General features: G+C 42.3%; 1 protein-coding gene across 1 annotated transcript in view; it reads right to left on the minus strand.

Moving 5' to 3' along the window:
- The window catches only part of LOC126212610 (speckle-type POZ protein-like), a 58,735-nt gene extending 41,023 nt beyond the window's left edge, over positions 1 to 17,712 (minus strand). The window contains exons 1-2 of the mRNA XM_049940040.1: positions 17,643 to 17,712; positions 2,873 to 3,041 (exon numbers count right to left, since the gene is read on the minus strand). Coding sequence (XP_049795997.1) covers positions 2,873 to 2,960 — 88 coding nt within the window. The 5' untranslated portion in view covers positions 2,961 to 3,041; positions 17,643 to 17,712. The remainder of the gene's footprint in view (positions 1 to 2,872; positions 3,042 to 17,642) is intronic.
- Positions 17,713 to 20,575: the final 2,863 nt, after the last annotated feature.

A 20,575-nucleotide genomic window follows, 5' to 3' on the forward strand; every position in this document is an offset into this window, starting at 1 on the left:
CAGTAAACAAGTATCATTGAAGTAAACCTGCAGGTTCTTTTTTATGTTCTGGACCAGTTGATCTCCAAGTATAACTAGTTACCGTTAAGATCTGAAGCAGTCCGTACGCAAATCGATGTTTCCTTTATATCGTCTATAAACGCTACTAATCTCGTGAAATTTTTAGAGATTGTAGTCGAAAACCAAATGAAAATTATCGTTAGTTTACAGTAAATGCAGACAATGGGATACATGTTACTTACAACAAGCGCTACACAAACACTGATTTTCTACGGCATATGTACTACACATCACTGGTAGCTTGTGAAAATTTTATATAATTTACGTTTATTCATTTTGATAGACAATTAAACATGGGATAAATGTTTCTTTGAATGAGGCTGCTACTCCGATAATTTTTATGGAGGATAAATGTTGATCGCAATTGATGTTACAGCAGAAAATACGTTTCTGGTGGTACACAGCGTACGAAAACGGAATATATTGGAACTCAAGCAGTATTTTAATACAGTTAACACGAAATATGTTTAAAATTGATGTGAAGTTTTAGGACGTGACTCTTAGAGGAGAATTTATCTGTCATATCTGATTTTAATTGGACACGAAGGAAATAGAGGAAGTCGATTTGTATACGAAATTATGAGTAAATAGCCATGGGAACTGCGGGATTCTCCAATTCAGCTGGCTTAGTGTCACATTTTGAACTTGCATGTCCAAGATGAAATCTGTAACATCAGTATGTCTCTAAAAAAAAGTTACGGTGTGGAACATAACACAGCTAAGTAAACCATTGCGAAAATTTTACCAATACGTTACACAGACAGATTAGTTTTATCACTTTAAGGGTCTATGGAATATTCAAGATGATTTTATCAACTATGTACAAACTCTAGTGATTGATCAATGAGAGGATAAGGAACAAAAAATGTCTGATGATGCCCAGAACTGCATGATCCGTATGCCAGAGACCATTTATTCAGTCATACTTTGTTACAGAAGCTGCAGTGTAATATCATGCAGCTACAGTTACAGTGTGCATGATATCCTCATAGAGGGTGGTACCGGTTCTCGCACATCATGACCTAGGATGCAAGAAGTCGTGAAGGACGTACGCGAAATGACCAGACACTAGAGTTGAAAGAAAATGTAATCAGCAGTGTGGAAGGCGACCGCCATCTCAGTAGCAGGCAGTGGACCGGCCTGTACAGGGTAAGCCAGACGAGCGTGTGGGACATTCTCCATGACGATTGTTACTACCGTTATCACTTACAGTGTGTGCGGGGCGTACTAGCGACAGACTTTCCACATAGGGAACAGTTCTGTCACTGATTTGTTCCCCAGGCAACCACGATTCCGGGATCTGTGTTATCCATCCTGTTCACAGATGACGGCACCTTTACGTGGAGTGGTATCTTCAACTCTCATAACAGGCATCTGTGGGATGGTATGCAGAACGCCCATGGTATGGCGACAGCGAATTATCAGCATCGGTGCAGCCGGTATGTGTGGACCGGGATAATTGGCGGCCGTATTTTGGGACCAGTCTTCCTTCCACATCGCCTAATAGGCCTGAACTATCGGCATTCCTTGTGGGAGTCTTTCTGGATGAAGTGCTATTGATGATTCAAATGGTTATGTGGCTGCTACACTTTGCCGTTAACGCCCAGACGCATCTCATTCGTGTCTTCCCTGGTTGATGGGTTGGAGAAGGTGGTCCAGTTGCATGGCCCGCTCGTCCACCGCATCTCAACCCGTGCGATTTCTGGTTATGGGGCCACCTCAGAAGTATCGTGCACGCGTAGCCAGTTCCAGATGTGGAGACACTGGAGCAGCGTATTCATCCTGCCTATGACGCTGTTCGTATGCAGCCTGGCCGGTGTGAGCGTGTGATACAGAGCACGGTACGGAGCGTATGCACGCATGCGTTGAGGCACATGGAAAGCATTTTCAGTACATACTGTAACCGTGGCTACGCGGTACAGCGAGTATTAGTAACAGTGTATGACTGAATAAATGGTCTCTAGTGTGGAAACCATGCATTTCCGGACATAAGTTCGGTAGACCTTTTTCTTCCATATCCGCTCACCGATCAATCGATAGAGTCTGTACACGGTCGTAAAAATCACCCAGTCTACGCAACATGATGACCAAATGGCATTCCAACTGGAGCTTTCTACAATACCAAAGGCAATGATACACTGATACCCAACGATGTTGCGCAGTTCCCTCGCAGTATTCTTATGACTGCCCTGTGACCCAAAGCAGTTACCCCAACAAGTTCACGCCTGTGTGTACCACGGGTGGGTCACGCCCGACTCTGCCAGTTATGCTACTTGCATAGCAATAACGTCTGACGTACGTATTGCCTATCATGCAGGAGCAACGAACTGTACTGAATACAAGTTTGTGCGACCCTTGGACGAGAGAGATTTCTGAACAAATGATGTATATTTATTTTATATCTTCTCTCGCTGTTCTAAAAATATAACCTATATATATATTCAAGTAGGCCACTATTCTAGTGTGTATGAATAAGACAAGCAGGGAACAGGTGGCGCAGGCAGCTGGAGGGAAGCTCGCACACGCTCGCCTCCCCACGGCGCCGGCGAGGACATCTCAAAGCAGAAATAAGGCTACCGTGATTAAATAAACTAGCACCAAAAGAACCACTTGGACCATGAGTAACGGATGAAACACTTACCTGAGTGGTCGGCTGTTAAACTATGTCCGGTGACTTCTGTATACGATTCCGGAAAATAAATTCGTAAAGATCTCAGTGCAAAACTTAAACATTTACTTCATTACTTCACAAAAAATTGCTGTCCATTATCATACCCAGCCTCATAGGAATCGAAAAAAACATAATATTTACCTGTAACGGAAACTGGGCGACTGTAGCCACTACATATGACCACCGCCACACAAATGCGGATGAACCAACTAGCGTTTCTGCGAAACATCACGGAAGGTCGCAGGTGTCGGGCCAAGTAAAAAACTTTTCCCTCAAAACAACTTCACCGAACTTGCAGTCTGCCTACAACCTGAAATTTTACGAAAAAGTGTAAACACAAAACGCACTTTTTTTTGCAACTACCTGTATAGTAAATAAAGAAACGTAAATTAATCTGAATTACACCATTTCACAAGATGGATGCCACTCCGTTGTTCCGAATATACAGGGTGATTCACGAAGGTATGCAAAGGTTTTAATTTGTTATTCTACAAGTAAAACTAAAGAAATAAGTTCGTGTGAACACAGGTCCGCAAATGTTCCTCTACGGAGTTACGGATAGTGAGAGATTTTGTCTGAAATTTACCAATTTCGCTAATACGAAGCCATCGCAAAACTGTACGAGGTTACAGTAAAGCACAATTTCCATTTATTTTGTTGTTATTCATCTGGTGAAACTAATAAGAGATGCTCCAGGCGCGTATCTGCACCAGTTTTTAAGAACATCCAGTGAAGCAAAGAAGTAATTTCGTAAAATTTTTAATTTATTACTCGGCCCAATTTGTTTTTTAAATTGGAGGCGACTGCACAAAGTTTTCAGCAGAAGTTGTAGAGAATTTTATTTTGAAATAATGATGCTAATAACTTTAACTGAAACTGTATGAATTTTTCAGATGATCTGCTTTTATTAATACCGTATCACACGTGAATTCATGTTACAGCGGATAAAATAAAGCTCAGTGGTAAGGAAGTTGTACAGTGGGCATACAGTTTCACAATACATTCACAATAAATGATCAAAAACGTGTCCACCGAGTTCAATGAATTTAGCTACACATGTATGAACTGATTTTGTTGCTCGTTTCAGTTTCACAGGGTTGTTTTTAATTTTGCCTATAGCATTCAAACGCGAGAAAGTAATGCCTCACGTGTCTTGACTTTGTCCTCATAAACTATGTCTTTCACCCATCTCCATACAAAAAAAATGCATTGGTGTTAAATCGGGCGATCTGAGTGGCCACAGATGTCTAGTATCTCGAGCAATCCATTTCTGGCTAAAATGTTCATTTAAATGTGTAGTGACGGGTTGGCGAAAATGGAGGTGCGGCGTCATGTTGAAAATACATTTGCAATCGCGTAGCAAGTGGAACATCTTCGAGCAAGCGGGGCTTTTCTTCTTGAAGGAACTGTAAGTACGTCTCGCCAGTTAGACGTGCTGGGAAAATATTTTATTAGATTCACCATATCACTGACGACGAAGTAAATAGAAATCATGCTTTACTTAAACCCCTTACAGTTTTGCGAAGGCTTCATATTACTGAAGTTGCTAAATTTGAGGCAAAATCCTTTATTAACCGTAACTCCGTAACTAACATTTGCGGAACAATGTTTATATGGACATTTTCTTTAGTTTTAGTTGTAGAATAACGTTATTGGAATATTTGCGTATCTTCGAGAACGACCATGTATACTGGCTGATCAGCTGCACTGTTTAAGACAAACACTTTCGAAACCATTTAAGAGATCGTTATGATGTTTGCACCTGATTAATTGCGAGAAACTGCTGTACGGGTGACGTATAGTCCCTTGTAATACTCAAATTAATTGCAGGAGACGGGGATCAACTTCGCTTTTTTCAAATGAAACCATAGTATATGTCTATACGTGCTGATCTGGTATGCAGAGGGAGAGAAGGACGGGCTGTGTCTCGCCTACAGCAGTGGCGTTAGCCAGCTAGAGGAGCCTCAGCCGGCTAAGGACACGCCAGCGTGTGCTTCCGAGTGTGGTGCTGGCGGGAACTTTGCTCTAAGAAACATAGGGTGAATCAGAGTGCGTCATCCGATTTCAAAACTATCGTGACTGTTATGTTATTTGACATATGTGTATGAACAACTTACTTCTGGAAAGAGCAGGCCCGAGTTTTACACCATTTCAGCCAGTCAGCAGCAGTGTGCGCCCGTTTCAGTTCCAGTAAAAATGGTGTCGGGACAACAGAAAGCGCTTTGTGTTCTAAGTTTTGGAGAGTGCGGATCAGTTATAAGCGTTCAGCGCGACTTTCGTGTGGAACATCCCATACCACAGAGCAGTAGACAACGGGATGAACAATTCCTAGAAACAGGTTGTGTGTGTAAAGGGAAATTGCCGGGCCGTCGTCGAGTGTCTGACACAGACGTCGAGCGCATCCGCCATAGTTTCACAAGGAGTCTGTTCGTCGCACAGCTCGAAGGCTCAACATGACCCCGATGTCCGTCTGGCGTGTGTTGCGTAGACGGTTACATACGAAACCGTACAAAATTCAGCTACTGCAAGCTCTTCGTGAAGGTGACAAACAACAGCGTGTGGAGTTCTGTAATTTCGTTCTTGGCAAGATGGAGGATGACAGTTTTCTTCCACGCTAAGTGTCCAGTGACGAGGCAACATTCCATTTAAATGGAAAGGTGGACCGTCATAATGTGAGAATATGGGGTACGGAACTGCCACATGAAAATGTACAACATGAGAGGGACTGTCCAAAATTGAATGTGTTTCGAGCAGTTTCACGGGAAAAGGCCTACGGTGCAGTTTTCTTTGCCGATAATTCTGTTACAAGAAGTATATATCACGATATGCTTGAAAACGTTCTTATCACACAGATGGAGACTGATTTGGACGACTTCTGAAAAGTTTGGAAGGTAGGAGACGAGATACTGGTAGAAGTACAGCTGTGCGGATGGGGCGTCAGTCGTGCTTGGGTTGCTCAGATGGTGGAGCACTTTCCCGCGAAAGGCAAAGTTCCCGAGTTCGAGTCTCGGTCCGGCACACAGTTTTAGTCTGCCAGGAAGTTTCAGCATAATTGTTGGGGTACAGAAGAACTTATTTGTATATGATTTACATTTTCGTTAATATCTTAGGTAATATTCAACAGCTCATGGCCACAAAATGACCGTGTTGACTTGAATTTAATGTATAGTGTCTATGTGGGACAACATTAAATCTGAATATTTCTCAGTGTTAAACGTCGACTTAGTGTTAGGCGATGCCACAAAGAATAAGGAAAGGCGTGAATCTTTGCGCGTGTTGTCTTTGCGTCTTCCAGTTTTTGGCTTTCCGTCCTTTGAGTTTCGGCAGCTTCCTGTCTTGGAGGTTCGTTCCGGTGTTCTCACGAGAGGTAAATCTGAAAAGAGATCTGGTCGGCGATATAGCCGTGCGATTTAACGCGAACTGTTTCTGGGTGCAGAGCATTGGACTTCTCTTAATTTTCTGAGCTCTGCCCCACACTTTACCTTCGTGCACAATTTGGAATACTCTGAACACAATTTTCATCATTTAGTTTGGAGTATTTGTTGGAACTTTAGCTTCGTACTTGTGAGCATCAATGCAGAAGTGAACTTGCAAGGTGAAAATTATTGAAGTACATGAAATAAAATAGCCATAACTCACGAACGGTTTGCCTTAGGAGGTTCAAACTGCACGGTTGGCCGCGGGACACAATGGGAATTAGTATGCGTTTGGTTTGGTTTGGTGTACAGACGGAGCCCACTTTCATTTGGATGGTTTCATTTGGGGGATTGAGAATCTGCATTTCGCGATCGAGAAGTCTGTTCACCATCAACGGGTGACTGTGTGATGTGCAATGTCCAGTCACGGAATAATCGCTGTGATATTCGTTTGGTGACTATCAAACGGTACATAAAATTTTTGGAAAATAATTTCATTCCCATTATCCAAAGTGACCGTGATTTCGATAAGATGTGGTTCATGCAAGACGGAGTTCGACCACATCGAAGCAGGCGAGTGTCTGATGACCTGGAGGAGCACTTCGGCGACCACATTCCAGCTCTGGTGTAACCAGAAGCCACTGGCATGCGCCTCGATTGGCTTCCACACTCTCCGGATCTGAACACATGCGACTCCTTTTTGTGCGGCTATATTAAAGATAAGGTCTACAGCAGTAACTCCGAGACCACTGCTGAGCTCAAAACAAACCATTCAGGTCATCGACAGCATCGACGTTCCGACACATTAGCGTGTCGTGCGGAATTCCGCTATTCGTGTGCACCACATCATCGCCAATGATGCCAGGCGTATCGACCATGTCATAACCTAAATTCGAATACCTGTAGTGACGTTTACGTATTGAATAAAGTGCGTGCACGCCCCGTAGTTTGTGACCAATTTACGGTTTGCACATAGGTTTTGGCAATTACTGATTTGAGAAATAAGACTGTTGCATATGTTTTGCTTTTATGCTGTACTTCTCTTTATTTATGATTATTTGTTAATGACTTTGCTTTTAATTCACACTGAAGTGAGATCACCATTCACTGATATTTCAGTAACATCAATAAATATTTATAAATTTTGAACTATGATCCTATTGTGTTTGTCAGCGTTATTAGCCCTACCGTTTTATTTGTCCATTTCTCAAAAAATGGTTCAAATGGCTCTGAGCACTATGGGACTCAACTGCTGAGGTCATAAGTCCCCTAGAACTTAGAACTATTTAAACGTAACTAACCTAAGGACATCACACACATCCATGCCCGAGGCAGGATTCGAACCTGCGACCGTAGCGATCGCGCAGTTCCAGACTGTAGCGCCTAGAACCGCTCGGCCACTCCGGCCGGCTGTCCATTTCTCAATAATTCGCTAAACAATCTATAAATTGTTAGACAACTGACTTCAAATAAAATGCTAAGTAGTTTTCTCCTTCTGTTAAGTCAGTGAAAGTGTTGAAGTGATATGTCCCCACATTATGGCATCTAAATGCGGGATGACAGAGATAACCGACATACAAAACTTTTTTCAGAATTGTTTCGCTTAGGAAGATATTACGGTCGTTCCTTATTTAATTCGTCAAGCGAACGTCTGAATGACAGGTATCGAAATACATGTCCATTGGACACAAAAAGTACTGAAATCACTCAACAGAGGATTAGCCACTGGATCTGACAGAATGTCAACCTGTTTCTATTTAGACAATACGAAACAATTTTCTCCTCTTCTAGAAGGAATGTACAGTATGTCATTTCAGGAGCGAGGCGTTGCTAGATTTGGAATTGTCTCTTTGCAGGAAATGGAACGTTATCTACAACTTGTACAGAAATTGGACTGCAGTTACAAGCTTTGAAGCCTATAGCGTACGTAATTGAATGTACACATTGAGCGTCTTGAGAAGAAATCAAGGATAAACTAGCAAAAGAAACAAAAATTCAGGGAGAAGAAATAAAAAAATTGACGTTATCTGATGAAATTCTATTTATGTCAGAGACAGCAAATGATTTGGAAGATCAGTTGTGCGTAATGGATACAGTCTTGAAAAGAGGTTATAAAATGAACATCAATAAATGTGTGACAATAGTTCTGAAATGTCGTCGAATCAAATGAAGTGATGAGTAGAAAATTGGGTTAGGAAATGAGTCACTAAACGTAGTTGAAATACTTTGTTATACGGACTGGAAAATAACTGTTGATGCCCGATATAGGTGGGATATAAAACGCAGACTGGAAACAACACGAAAGGAATTACTGAAAAAGAGGAATCTGTTAAGATCTGATGTCAGTTTTTAGTGTTAGTTGCTGGTAACAATTTAAGTGACAGTTAGTGATGTCTGTCACCAGTGCAGCCGTGAATGAAAGTAAAACATGGACGTTAAATAGTTCAGACAAGGACATCGGTTCATGGTGTGGGTTCCTGTAGTCACGTCCTAGTTCATGAACCACGGGCAACGTATGAGTGGCCAAGTAAGTGGTCCCGACAGTCGGGATACCAGTTACTTTGGAATAAGGCTGGGCATCTCGGACATATTCTGAGTCGTGGTCACCTTCGTGCTCATACGGCAAAGACTATCAAATCCACCGGTTAGTCCCTCAACCGTTAGGGGTAAAACCCAATGGGACTCGCGGCAGGTAAGGCTAGCAACCTGCTTCCCTGGTACTTTAAATGCAACAATCAGAGCAAAACGCCTCGGGCCTTTGGAGGTGACGGAGTCCCACCTCCAACTGACACACCAGGGACTCCTAAGATACGACTTGGCAATCAAATGGTAATGAGATGGGGAGTTATTAATATCAATGGGGGCTACTCTGGGAAGAAGGTAGAGCTGGCAGAGGCTGCAAGTAAGATGGGGCTGGACGTTTTAGCTGTTAGTGACTTTCGGGTAAGGGGTGAGAAAGAAGAGGAAGTGGGAGAATACAAGGTCTACCTGTGAGGAGTCAAAGCAGGAATAGCACAATGGGGTGCAGGGCTTTACATCAGGAAAGAAATGGAACCCAGCGTAGTTGCAATAAGGAATGTAAACGAACGACTGATGTGGATAGATTTGACAGTGTCTAGCAAGAAAATTAGGATTGTGTCAGTATATTCGCATTGTGAAGGGACAGATCAAGATAAGATGGATAGTTTTTATGAGGCACTCAGTGATGTAGTTGTTAGAGTAAAGGACAAGGACAGTGTTCCGCTCATGGGTGATTTTAACGCCAGGATTGGAAATCGAACAGAAGGGTATGAAAAGGTTATGGGTAAATTTGGAGAGGATATGGAGGCCAACAGGAACGGGAAACAACTCTTGGATTTCTGTGCCAGTATGGGCTTAGTAATCACAAACTCCTTTTTTAAACATAAGAACATTCACCGGTATACTTGGGAAGGCAGGGGAACCAGATCTGTCATTGACTATATAATAACAGATCAGGAATTCAGGAAGGCTGTGAGGGGCACACGTGTATTCTGGGGATTCTTCGATGACACTGATCATTATTTAATCTGCAGTGAAATTGGGATTGTGAGGCCGAAAGTGCAGGAGGTCAGGTCCATATGTAGGAGGATAAGAGTGGAGAAACTTCAGGATAAGGAAATCAGGCACAAGTATATAACAGCGATCTCAGAAAGGTACCAGTTCGTTGAATGTAGTCAATTACAGTCATTGGAAAAGGAATGGACAAGGTACAGGGACACAGTACTAGAAGTGGCTAAAGAATGTCTTGGAACAGTAGTGTGTAAAAGTAGGATGAAGCAAACAGCTTGGTGGAATGACACAGTCAAGGCAGCCTGTAAAAGGAAAAAGAAGGCGTATCAAAAATGGCTACATACTAGAACTCAGGTAGACAGAGAAAGTTATGTTGAAGAAAGAAACAAAGCCAAACAGATAATTGCAGCATCCAAGAAGAAATCTTGGGAAGACTTTGGAAACAGGTTGGAGACTATGGGTCAAGCTGCTGGAAAACCATTCTGGAGTGTAATTAGCAGTCTTCGAAAGGGAGGTAAGAAGGAAATGACAAGTATTTTGGACAGGTCAGGAAAACTGCTGGTGAATCCTGTGGATGCCTTGGGCAGATGGAGGGAATCTTCTGAATAGTTGCTTAATGTAGGTGAAAATACGATCAGTAATGTTTCAGATTTCGAGGTAGAATGGGATAGGAATGATGATGGAAATAGCATCACATTTGACGAAGTGGAGAAAATGGCCAATAGATTGCAGTGCAATAAAGCAGCTGGGGTGGATGAAATTAAGTCGGAACTCATCAAATACAGCGGAATGTCAGGTCTTAAATGGCTACACAGGATAATTGAAATGGCCTGGGAGTCGGGACAGGTTCCATCAGACTGGACGAAAGCAGTAATCACACCAATCTTTAAACATGGAAACAGAAAAGATTGTAACAACTACAGAGGTATCTCTTTAATCAGCGTTGTGGGTAAAATCTTCTCAGGTATTGTTGAAAGGAAAATGCGAGTATTAATTGAGGACAAATTGGATGAAAATCAGTGTGGGTTTAGGCCTCTTAGAGGTTGTCAGGACCAGATCTTTAGCTTACGGCAAATAATGGAGAAGTGTTATGAGTGGAACAGGGAATTGTATCTATGCTTTATAGATCTAGAAAAGGCATATGACCGGGTTCCTAGGAGGAAGTTATTGTCTGTTCTACGAAATTATGGAATAGAAGGCAAACTTTTGCAAGCAATTAAAGGTCTTTACATGGATAGTCAGGCAGCAGTTAGAGTTGACAGTTAATTGAGTTCATGGTTCAGAGTAGTTTCAGGGGTAAGACAAGGCTGCAACCTGTCTCCACTGTTGTTCATATTATTTATGGATCATATGTTGAAAACAATAGACTGGCGGGTTGAGATTAAGATATGTGAACACAAAATAAGCAGTCTTGCATACGCGGATGACTTAGTTGTGATGGCAGATTCGATTGAAAGTTTGCAAAATAATATTTCAGAACTAGATCAGAAATGTGAGGACTATGGTATGAAGATTAGCACCTCCAAAACGAAAGTAATGCCAGTGGGAAAGAAATATAAACGGATTGAGTGCCAAATAGGAGGAACAAAGTTAGAACAGGTGGACGGTTTCAAGTACTTAGGATGCATATTCTCACAGGATGGCAACATAGTGAAAGAACTGGAAGCGAGGTGTAGCAAAGCTAATGCAGTGAGCACTCAGCTACGATCTACTCTCTTCTGCAAGAAGGAAGTCAGAACCAAGACTAAGTTATCTGTGCACCGTTCAATCTTTCGATCAACTTTGTTGTATGGGAGCGAAAGCTGGGTGGATTCAGGGTACCTTATCAATAAGGTTGAGGTTACGAATGTGAAAGTAGCTAGGGTGATTGCAGGTACTAGTAGATGGGAACAATGGCAGGAGGGTGTCCACAATGAGGAAATCAAAGAAAAACTGGGAATGAACTCTATAGATGTAGCAGTCAGGGCGAACAGGCTTAGATGGTGGGGTCATGTTACACGCATGGGAGAAGCAAGGTTGCCCAAGAGACTCATGGGTTCAGCAGTAGAGGGTAGGAGGAGTCGGGGCAGACCAATGAGAAGGTACCTGGATTCGGTTAAGAATGATTTTGAAGTAATAGGTTTAACATCAGAAGAGGCACCAATGTTAGCACTGAATAGGGGATCATGGAGGAATTTTATAAGGGGGCTATGCTCCAGACTGAACGCTGAAAGGCATAATCAGTCTTAAATGATGATGATGATGATGATGATGAAGGACATCATAGCACATTTCGAAATGTGATGCAACAGGAGGACGTTGAAGATTGGATGGGTAGATGGAATAACAAATAAGGAGTTACTGAATCAAACTGAAAGAAAATGTAATTTATGGCACAACTTGAATAAAAGAAGAAATCGATTGACAGGATAAATAATGAGGCATAAAGGAATCGGTCTCTCTGCTAACATAGGGAAGTGTGGGAGGTAGGATTTGTAGAGGGAAATCTAATACTGAATACTGCAAGCAGAGTGAAACGAATGTAGACTAGAAGAGTTATGCAGACATATTGAGGTTTGCAAAGAACAGATTAGCGTGGAGAGCAGCATCGAAGTAGTCAGTATCGAGGCTAAAGGCCATGGCTACACATGAGCGTTGCTCGGAAGTGGATTAATATGGGGTTAGAGACTGCACTGATGACAGATGACTTTGCACATGTTGCTCTGGTGGTTTCCAGCATTGTCAGTAGACAGGGTTTCGCTAGGGATGTCCTACACCTGAACAGAACTGGGACGAGAAGATTGGTACAGCGGATGGGTCTTGGGCGATGCGATGCGTTGTGAAACACCGTTTGTCACTGGCAGTAGAAACAGGTCTTTGTTAGGCAAGTCCATACAAAAGGTTCCCCTGCCTAAATACTATCTCCAGTAATTTAGAAAATTTTCAATCAATCATGAACAAGATAGATTGTAACACACCTTCTACACATCGTAAGGAAAAGAGACCAACGAGAAAAGTAATATAGGACACTTCACAGACTTAACAAACGTTCACCGAAACATGCAATAGATACAAAATAAAATAGAGCAATTTCGAGTTTCAGCTGTTGAACTACACAGTATTCTCTGTAACTGAGCATTGGGGTGGAGACTCAGAAATCGAACATGTAAAATTCTCGTTGCATGAAAGGACAGACTCTTATTGTATGACTACTACAAATTGTGTAGGATCATGTACTTATTTCAGAAAGACATCACAGTTCGAATCAAGATATGGGCTTAGTACGGTAAGTGAAGAAAAACTCTCTCATATATCGGCAATTGAATGGACAGGGCCTAATGACGCCAAGAAATTAACCACCACGTGTGCGTATCGATATCCTAGTGATAGTGTGGACACTTTTCTCATTAAATTAACAGAAGTACTAGCTAACATCTCAGGTACAAAAGTCTACATATTGTTGTGTAAAGACATAAACATAAACACAGGTATCATAAATGAAACTGGTAGCATCCTCATAAATATTCTTCAGAGTTTTGGGACGTCCCAGTTGGTCAGTAATAGAAAAATGGTTACTACAATGGCGGCATCAGTGAATGAATATGTTGCCTAAAGTATGGACAGAGAATTGTGTGATATAGCTGTACAATATCTTGGACTGTCAGAGCGTTTCTGTCAAATAACAGTAAAATCGGGTATGGAAAAATTCGTTACATTGCAAGCTTATGAAACACATTTATCAGAAATTAAACTCTGTGAAGTATGAATAATCTTGCTAGATGATCTCAGAGTAATAAGTATCTTTAAATTTTGTGATCATGTGACATGCATAATTCTTTAACGACCGACTTCTGTAATTTTGCTAGATGTCGACTTTGTTTGATGAATTCGTATTGTGTGCTAGATTGTTTCATTTGGCCACCAACTCCTTACCCATCCAACCGAGTTCCCTGCTGCCTGAAGTATGTACGCAAGGGATAAACCGAATGAGGTAGCATTGTCTTTAACCGACTGGCCTGATATTCGGGAGGGTGGATGGTCCGCTCTTCGTTCTCCCACCCTAATTTAGATTTTCGTGGTATCCGTAAACCATCTTAGGTAAATGCTAGGTTTATTCCTACTATGAGGCCACGGCTAACTACTTGTCACACTTATTCCATTCTACGCCTATAAGCCTCTAATGTCTCTATCAGTGAATTTCGTTCACTTGTTCTTAAATTGTAATACCAAGACGTGTCCGATATGCCTGTAAAAAGTGATCTACTAATAAAAAAACTACTACTACTGCTACTAGCATTACTACTACAACAATTACACACAAGTGCTAAAGTACTCTTACATACCTGGTCAATACATGCAAGGCACAGTGATCACGAGTGTTCTGGACACAGTGAAACATATTCGTCTGGACTTATTACCTCATTCGTTCCTCAGTTTATCAACATTCAGAGGTACAGTTTTCAGTCCTTCCTTGCCTTCTACAGATAATGGTCGACCTATCGTAGTCGCTACGTAGCACGCCATACAGCTATAACTGCTGTTACCAAAATCATACCCAGTATCTGAGCTAAGAGGCAATTGCTACTAAATTTGTGGATGGGGAATGTGTGGAGAAAGCGATCACAATTTATTAGGCAAGAAACTAAAAAATTATGAAAAACAGTTTATCAGTGCCACATTTTCGTAGTAGGTACCTACTAAAATAAATAACTCCCTCATAACCTCCTTGCCATGTGGGGCCGACCCTCAACCGTGTCAATCTCTGCTATAGCGATTATGGTTACTTCTTCAAAGTGGGAACAAACCCAATACAGGCGCAATAGATTTATTTCTATTTTAATCTGGTCCTGAGTTATTAAGTCTGTATCTAATCATTTAATGACTGGGGCCATACTTCCTGACAGACTTCAATGATGTGTGGAAACAGAAATCAGCAAAAATGCAGATGCCGGCTGGTGTGGCCGTGCGGTTCTAGGCGCTTCAGTCTGGAAACGCGTGACCGCTACGGTCACAGGTTCGAATCCTGCCTCGGGCATGGATGTGTGTGATGTCCATAGGTTAGTTAGGTGTAAGTAGTTCTAAGTTCTAGGGGACTGATGACCTCAGATGTTAAGTCCCATAGTGCTCAGAGCCATTTGAACCATTTTGAAAAGTGCAGATAATCGAAATTTGTTACAGACCTATTAGAGTCCTTCAATTCTTTTCAAAACTGTATGAGAATGTGGCTCGGATACAATACTGATTTTTGTGGCTGACCACAACTTCTTAACAGCCTTTCGCAAAAATTTCTGTATAGAGAAAGCACTACCGAATCTCAGAAACTGAACGATTGCCGAGGTAAGCAAAATTAAAGATCTCGCTGTATATTTTGTGAAGTTGCCAAAGTGTTTGACTGTGAGGGCAACAAAGTTTTACAGAGAAATAAATTAGATGTAGTATTAAATGGCATCCTTTCTCCATTGGTGGAGTCTGACCTACATAACAGAAATCGCAGGGTGTCGCCGGAATTAAACTGACCTCGGAATGGGGGAAAATGGCGTGCGAGGTCCCATAAAGACATCGGTAAAAGGCACACTCTTGTTGTTAATCCTCATAAAACTATATCGCCTTCCAGCGACTTTAAAGTGAGGTTTCAGACAAGCAATAATTACCTGCTGCCAACAGAAGTATGCATTTCAGATCTTAAACTAAATTAAACGCAGTGTGTATAAAATTCCTATTGCTTCGTGCGTCAAAGAGAATACTTTAGTCCGATATGAGAATTTTAACCTGTGCAAATTTTTTTAAGACGAAAGCGAGTTAGCTGAACCAGGGATGTGGTTATGTAAAGGTGTGCCGAAGGAGAGTCTTGTTTTATTAGTAGGGAAAGTAATGATTTTACTCAGAAGAGTTTAGTAATAGTCGGAGGGAAAAGAACTATAGCACGCAGGCAGTGGAAGTAGTTTGAGCACCCAGGGACTAAGGAAGAGGTAAAGTAGCCAGCAAAGTAACACAGCAGCACTGTCGCATTAAAATACAAAAATGTGTGGAGAGACCATTATTTGTTTCGAAATTATCGACAGAGAAGTCAGAAGACAGAAGGAAAGAGAAAAGGTCCAAGAACTCAAATTTAACCTGTTTATCGACGGAAACGATATAAGATTATCAAGAAGAAGTGTGCAGACAAGGGAAGTACGAGAAGGAACCAATAGTTGTTACAGAACACGGGTATACGTTACACTAAGAGAGAATGTGTACGAAATAAAAGAGGTATTTCGTCTGAGAAATAGAGTGAGACTTTGAACTACAGCAATGGTGCAGACTTTGATATAGAACTTGAGTGTGTACCGACTTGGTGCTTGAGCGAATGGGAAGTAATAAACTGATTAAGTATTGCACAAATTATTTAATGTCAACATACCCCAAAAGTGTGACATCAAATAAAGTGACGCCATCCAACTTGAGTGACGGACTGTAAATTTTACGGCAACATGTGTTAACGAAACTGAACTTTTACAGACACCGTGTCATGCAGACGATGTTGTTGATATTAAAAGAGATAAAAAACATTAAGAGGCTTCCGATGAGGGGAGCGCAGGAGACATGCAAATTGGTCTCCCCATTCGATCTAGTGACTGGGATATGTGGCATCGTGTACGTCACATACTTGCACAGATAAGGTTGCAGGCGTTCCAATTAGTCGTCGTTTCGAACACCTACTGTTGTGCACAACGTTGCTGAGTAAACTTCTGGAATCAGCCTGCACATAAAGTGAACATCCAGATTTCCTCCATGTTGTTACTTAGTTTAGTGAAAACATATATGAACCCAGAGCATCTGAATTTCTTCCTGCTGGCAAACAGATGTTACGCATATTACCACTCTGTAGAAGTGTTCCAGCAACTGTCGCCTGAAACGTCCTGGCAGATCAAAACTATGTGCCGGACCAAGACTCGAACTCGGGAACTTTGCCTTTCGCGGGAAAGTGCTCTGCCAGGAAGTTTCAACTTAGGCACACTCTGATGCGGAGTGAAAACTTCTACATCTACATCTACATACATACTCCGCAATCCCCCATACGGTGCTTGGTGGAGGGTACTTCGTACCACAACTAGCATCTTCTCTCCCTGTTTCACTCCCAAACAGAACGAGGGAAAAATGACTGCCTATATGCCTCTCTACGAGCCCTAATCTCTCTTATCTTATCTTTGTGGTCTTTCCGCGAAATGTAAGTTGGCGGCAGTAAAATTGTACTGCAGTCAGCCTCAAATGCTGGTTCTCTAAATTTCCTCAGTAGCGATTCACGAAAACGCTTCCTTCCCTCTAGAGACTCCTACCCGTGTTCCTGAAGCATTTCTGTAACACTCGCGTGATGATCAAACCCACCAGTAACAAATATAGTAACCCGTCTCTGAATTGCTTCTATGTCCTCCCTCAATCCGACCTGACAGGGATCCCAAGCACTCGAACAGTACTCAAGAATAGGTCGTATTAGTGTTTTATAAGCGCTCTCCTTTACAGATGAACCACATCTTCCCAAAATTCTACCAATGAACCGAAGACGACTATCCGCCTTCCCCACAACTGCCGTTACATGCTTGTCCCACTTCATTGCGGAAGCCTCACCTGCTTCAGTTGTCAATTAGGTCCGACAAGTGTACATCAAAAGCAACATTCGTTCTGAAACCACTTTCAAAACCGTGCAACTCGGGACAATAATAGCTACTGCTAGTAGCACCATTATTTCCATTGTGCTGTAAGAATCAGTATTTACCAAAGATCATAGCTGACAGGAGACAATGCAGGAGTTCATAATAAGAGGTGTCACGCTACAGGCAGAGGAAAATAGTTGGGAAAAGAGAAAAACAGCTCGGTCTCACTTTAGTTTTTCCCCGTTTTCATACCCGCCGCTTTTAAGTGTGGACAACACTGAGAACAGGAGATTGAGGGAAGTTACACGCACAGTATATACTGTACGTTGATGGAAGGAGTACGTGGAGACTCACCAGACACGTCGGGCGCCGCGGCAGCCAGTGCAGTGGTGGTCGGCAGCGAGACTCGCCTCTTGTCATGGACTGGTCTGCCGCCTCCCACCCACTCTGTCCGCAGTTTTCCTCGAGACCCCCTCCCTCCCCCCCACTCCTTCCCCCTCCCCCCTCCGCACCGACAACGATAACCCTTGCATAGGTCTGACATTCGAAGTATTTTTCCCGTCTCTTCTTAGTCGAAGAACTAAGAAATCTTGCTTTTACGCAAACCCAGTAAATGAATTGAAGTCGCGTATTGTGTCATCCAGTGGCCATACTGGCATCGTAATGCAAAGTGATGCATTCGGTATTTCTAAAATGTTTCACCGCGAAATGCGGTCCCTCCTTTCAATCATCGCACGAACACCGAAACTGCAGAGACTGAGATGAGCGATCGCGGAACAGAGTGGCTGGAACCTCTGACTAGCAGAAAGCCACGTGGGCCACATCAGATGCTGTTCGTTCCCAGCCTCTGCCCACTCCATTCCCCGACAACGACGTACTTGCCCACCACGAGGTGTTCATTTCAGTGGCCTTTCCCTCTCCTTCTGCGAGATACTCACCCCGGACAGACAATTACTCGCCCTCAGGAGGCGCCTCGCACTTGCCGTCAGCACTACGTCCAGCCATGACAGTGGTCCCGGTCCAGCGATGCGCCCTACATTTGATGACTAGATTTGTAGAGCTACAAAATTGAGAAGATCTTGACTGCTTCATTTCGTTCGCTGTTCCAAACGCTCCTTGGCCTTTTCTATATCCTTCCTGTTGAAGGAGAAGGCGTTCGCGGCTGAAAGTGTATAAAGATGTCGATAATCTTTGAGGGGGGAAACCACATGAGGAAGCTGTTTGACACCGAATTTTCGAGATTCTTTTGGGGTGGGAAGATTTAATCAGAATTTTAAGCAATTTTTATATCAGTTAATTCATATTTCGAACAGTTTTTGTGAATTTTTTTGAATAATTTCAGCCAAAATTAACAAAGTTACGCTGTGAAGTCCGCTGAAGGTTGTGAGTATAGTTCTCCAATTGCGTGCAGTGCAGCCATTCCAATTTTCATCTGGAATCAAAAAGTTTTTGATTTTACATTAATAGCTTATTTTCTAAGAATATGAAGCTCAGTGCAGGTGAAAGTAATGAATATTAAAATGTCTTCAGGCGTTGGAACAATTTACTTCTATTTTCAGGATTGTTTTTCTCTAATTAAGCAAAGAAAAATACCCTTAAAACCATGATATCATTTCACACGGTGGTTCAAATATTTCGTTATTTTATAAAGAATTATACTATCAAATTTCATAATGATCGGTTCTGTACTTTTTGAGTTAGATTGCACGCAAATGTCAGAAAAGTCATTTCGAGATGAACGCCTTTGAAAAATAAATTCTCGGAAACTAGAAATTCAAGGAAGTTAACAATAATGTAAAATGCTTTCCGATCAATCTGCGATTCCAGCAGCAAATAGTAACCCTTCCTCTTCCTCATATGCTTCGTTTTGCGCTTGCAGCTGTTCTTTCCGAGTTTTCTGACCTTCTTTCGATTCCAATCAACTAAGTGTAAAATTCGATGACCCGGTAAAAATGCAACTATTACGTTACTTGAGATACGTGCGTGAATAATGTACTGATGGAAAGAGAAAACTCTCAAGCTTTACATGGTTCTCGCCAAGTAGCAGTAGTGTGCACCCACTTCAGTTCTAGTAAAGACAAGAGAGAGCGTTTTGTGTTCTACGTTTTGTGCAGTGCGCGACGGTAATAACTTTTCAGCGTGACTTTCGTACTGGGTATGGTGTGGATCCTCCTAGAGCACAGAGCATTAGACGATGGCACGAATAATTGCGAGGAACAGGTTGTTTCCGTAAAGGCAAATCGCCGGGACATCTGCGAGTGTCTGACACAAACGTCGAACGAATCCGCCACAGTTTCACAAGGAGGCCGCAGAAATCCGTTCGCCGTGCAGGCCGACAGCTCAGCATGCCTCCAATGTCCGTCTGGCGTGTGTTGCGTAGACGTTTACACGTGAAACCGTACAAAATTCAGCCACTGCAAGCTCTTCGTGAAGGTGGCAAACAACAACGTGTGTTCTGTAATTTCGTTGTCAGCAGGATGGAGGGTGACAGTTTTCTTCCACCCTTAGTGTTAAGTGACGACGCAACATTCCATTTAAAGGAAAGGTGGACCGTAATGCTGCGAGAGTATGGGGTACGGAACAACGACATGAAGTTGTACAACATGAGAGGGATTCTCCAAATTTTAATGTGTTTTGTGCAGTTAGACGGTAAAAGATGTACGGTCCATTTTGCTTTGCCGAGAACACTGTTACAGGAAGCATAAGCCTCGATATGTTTGTGAGCGATCCTATCCCACAGTTGGAGACTGGATTCGAACGACTTCATTTACCAACAGGATTGGGCACCACCACACTGGCATCTGGAAGTGCGGGAATTTTTAAATCAAAGGTTCACTGAACGATGGATCGGTCGCAATGGACCAAATGATTCACCATTACACTCTTGCCTCCAAGGTTACCGGACCTGACTGTATGTGACTATTTCAGGAGGGGATCTATGAAAGACTCCGTTCATGTGCCTCCATTACCAACAACAGTGAATGAACCGAGACATCGCATGACAGCAGCTGTGGAACCTGTAACTCAAGACATGCTAGCTGCAGTGAGCAACAGTTTGAATACCGGATTGACATTTGCCATCATGTCAAGGGAAGCATACTGAACACCTACGAAAAGGTATGAAAAAGAAACTTTTTCAGTTTCCCGTTAATGAAAAAAGGAAATTCATTGTACGAGGGTCACTGAGTAAGTAATGTTCCACATTTTGTTTGGAAAATGCGTTAATGTAGAAAGACAAATGTCCTTGTTGATGCTTCACATTTTATGTTTGTTCTGTGCCCGGTGAA

Source organism: Schistocerca nitens, chromosome 11 (assembly GCF_023898315.1).
Source record: "Schistocerca nitens isolate TAMUIC-IGC-003100 chromosome 11, iqSchNite1.1, whole genome shotgun sequence".
Taxonomy (NCBI): Eukaryota; Metazoa; Arthropoda; class Insecta; order Orthoptera; family Acrididae; genus Schistocerca; species Schistocerca nitens.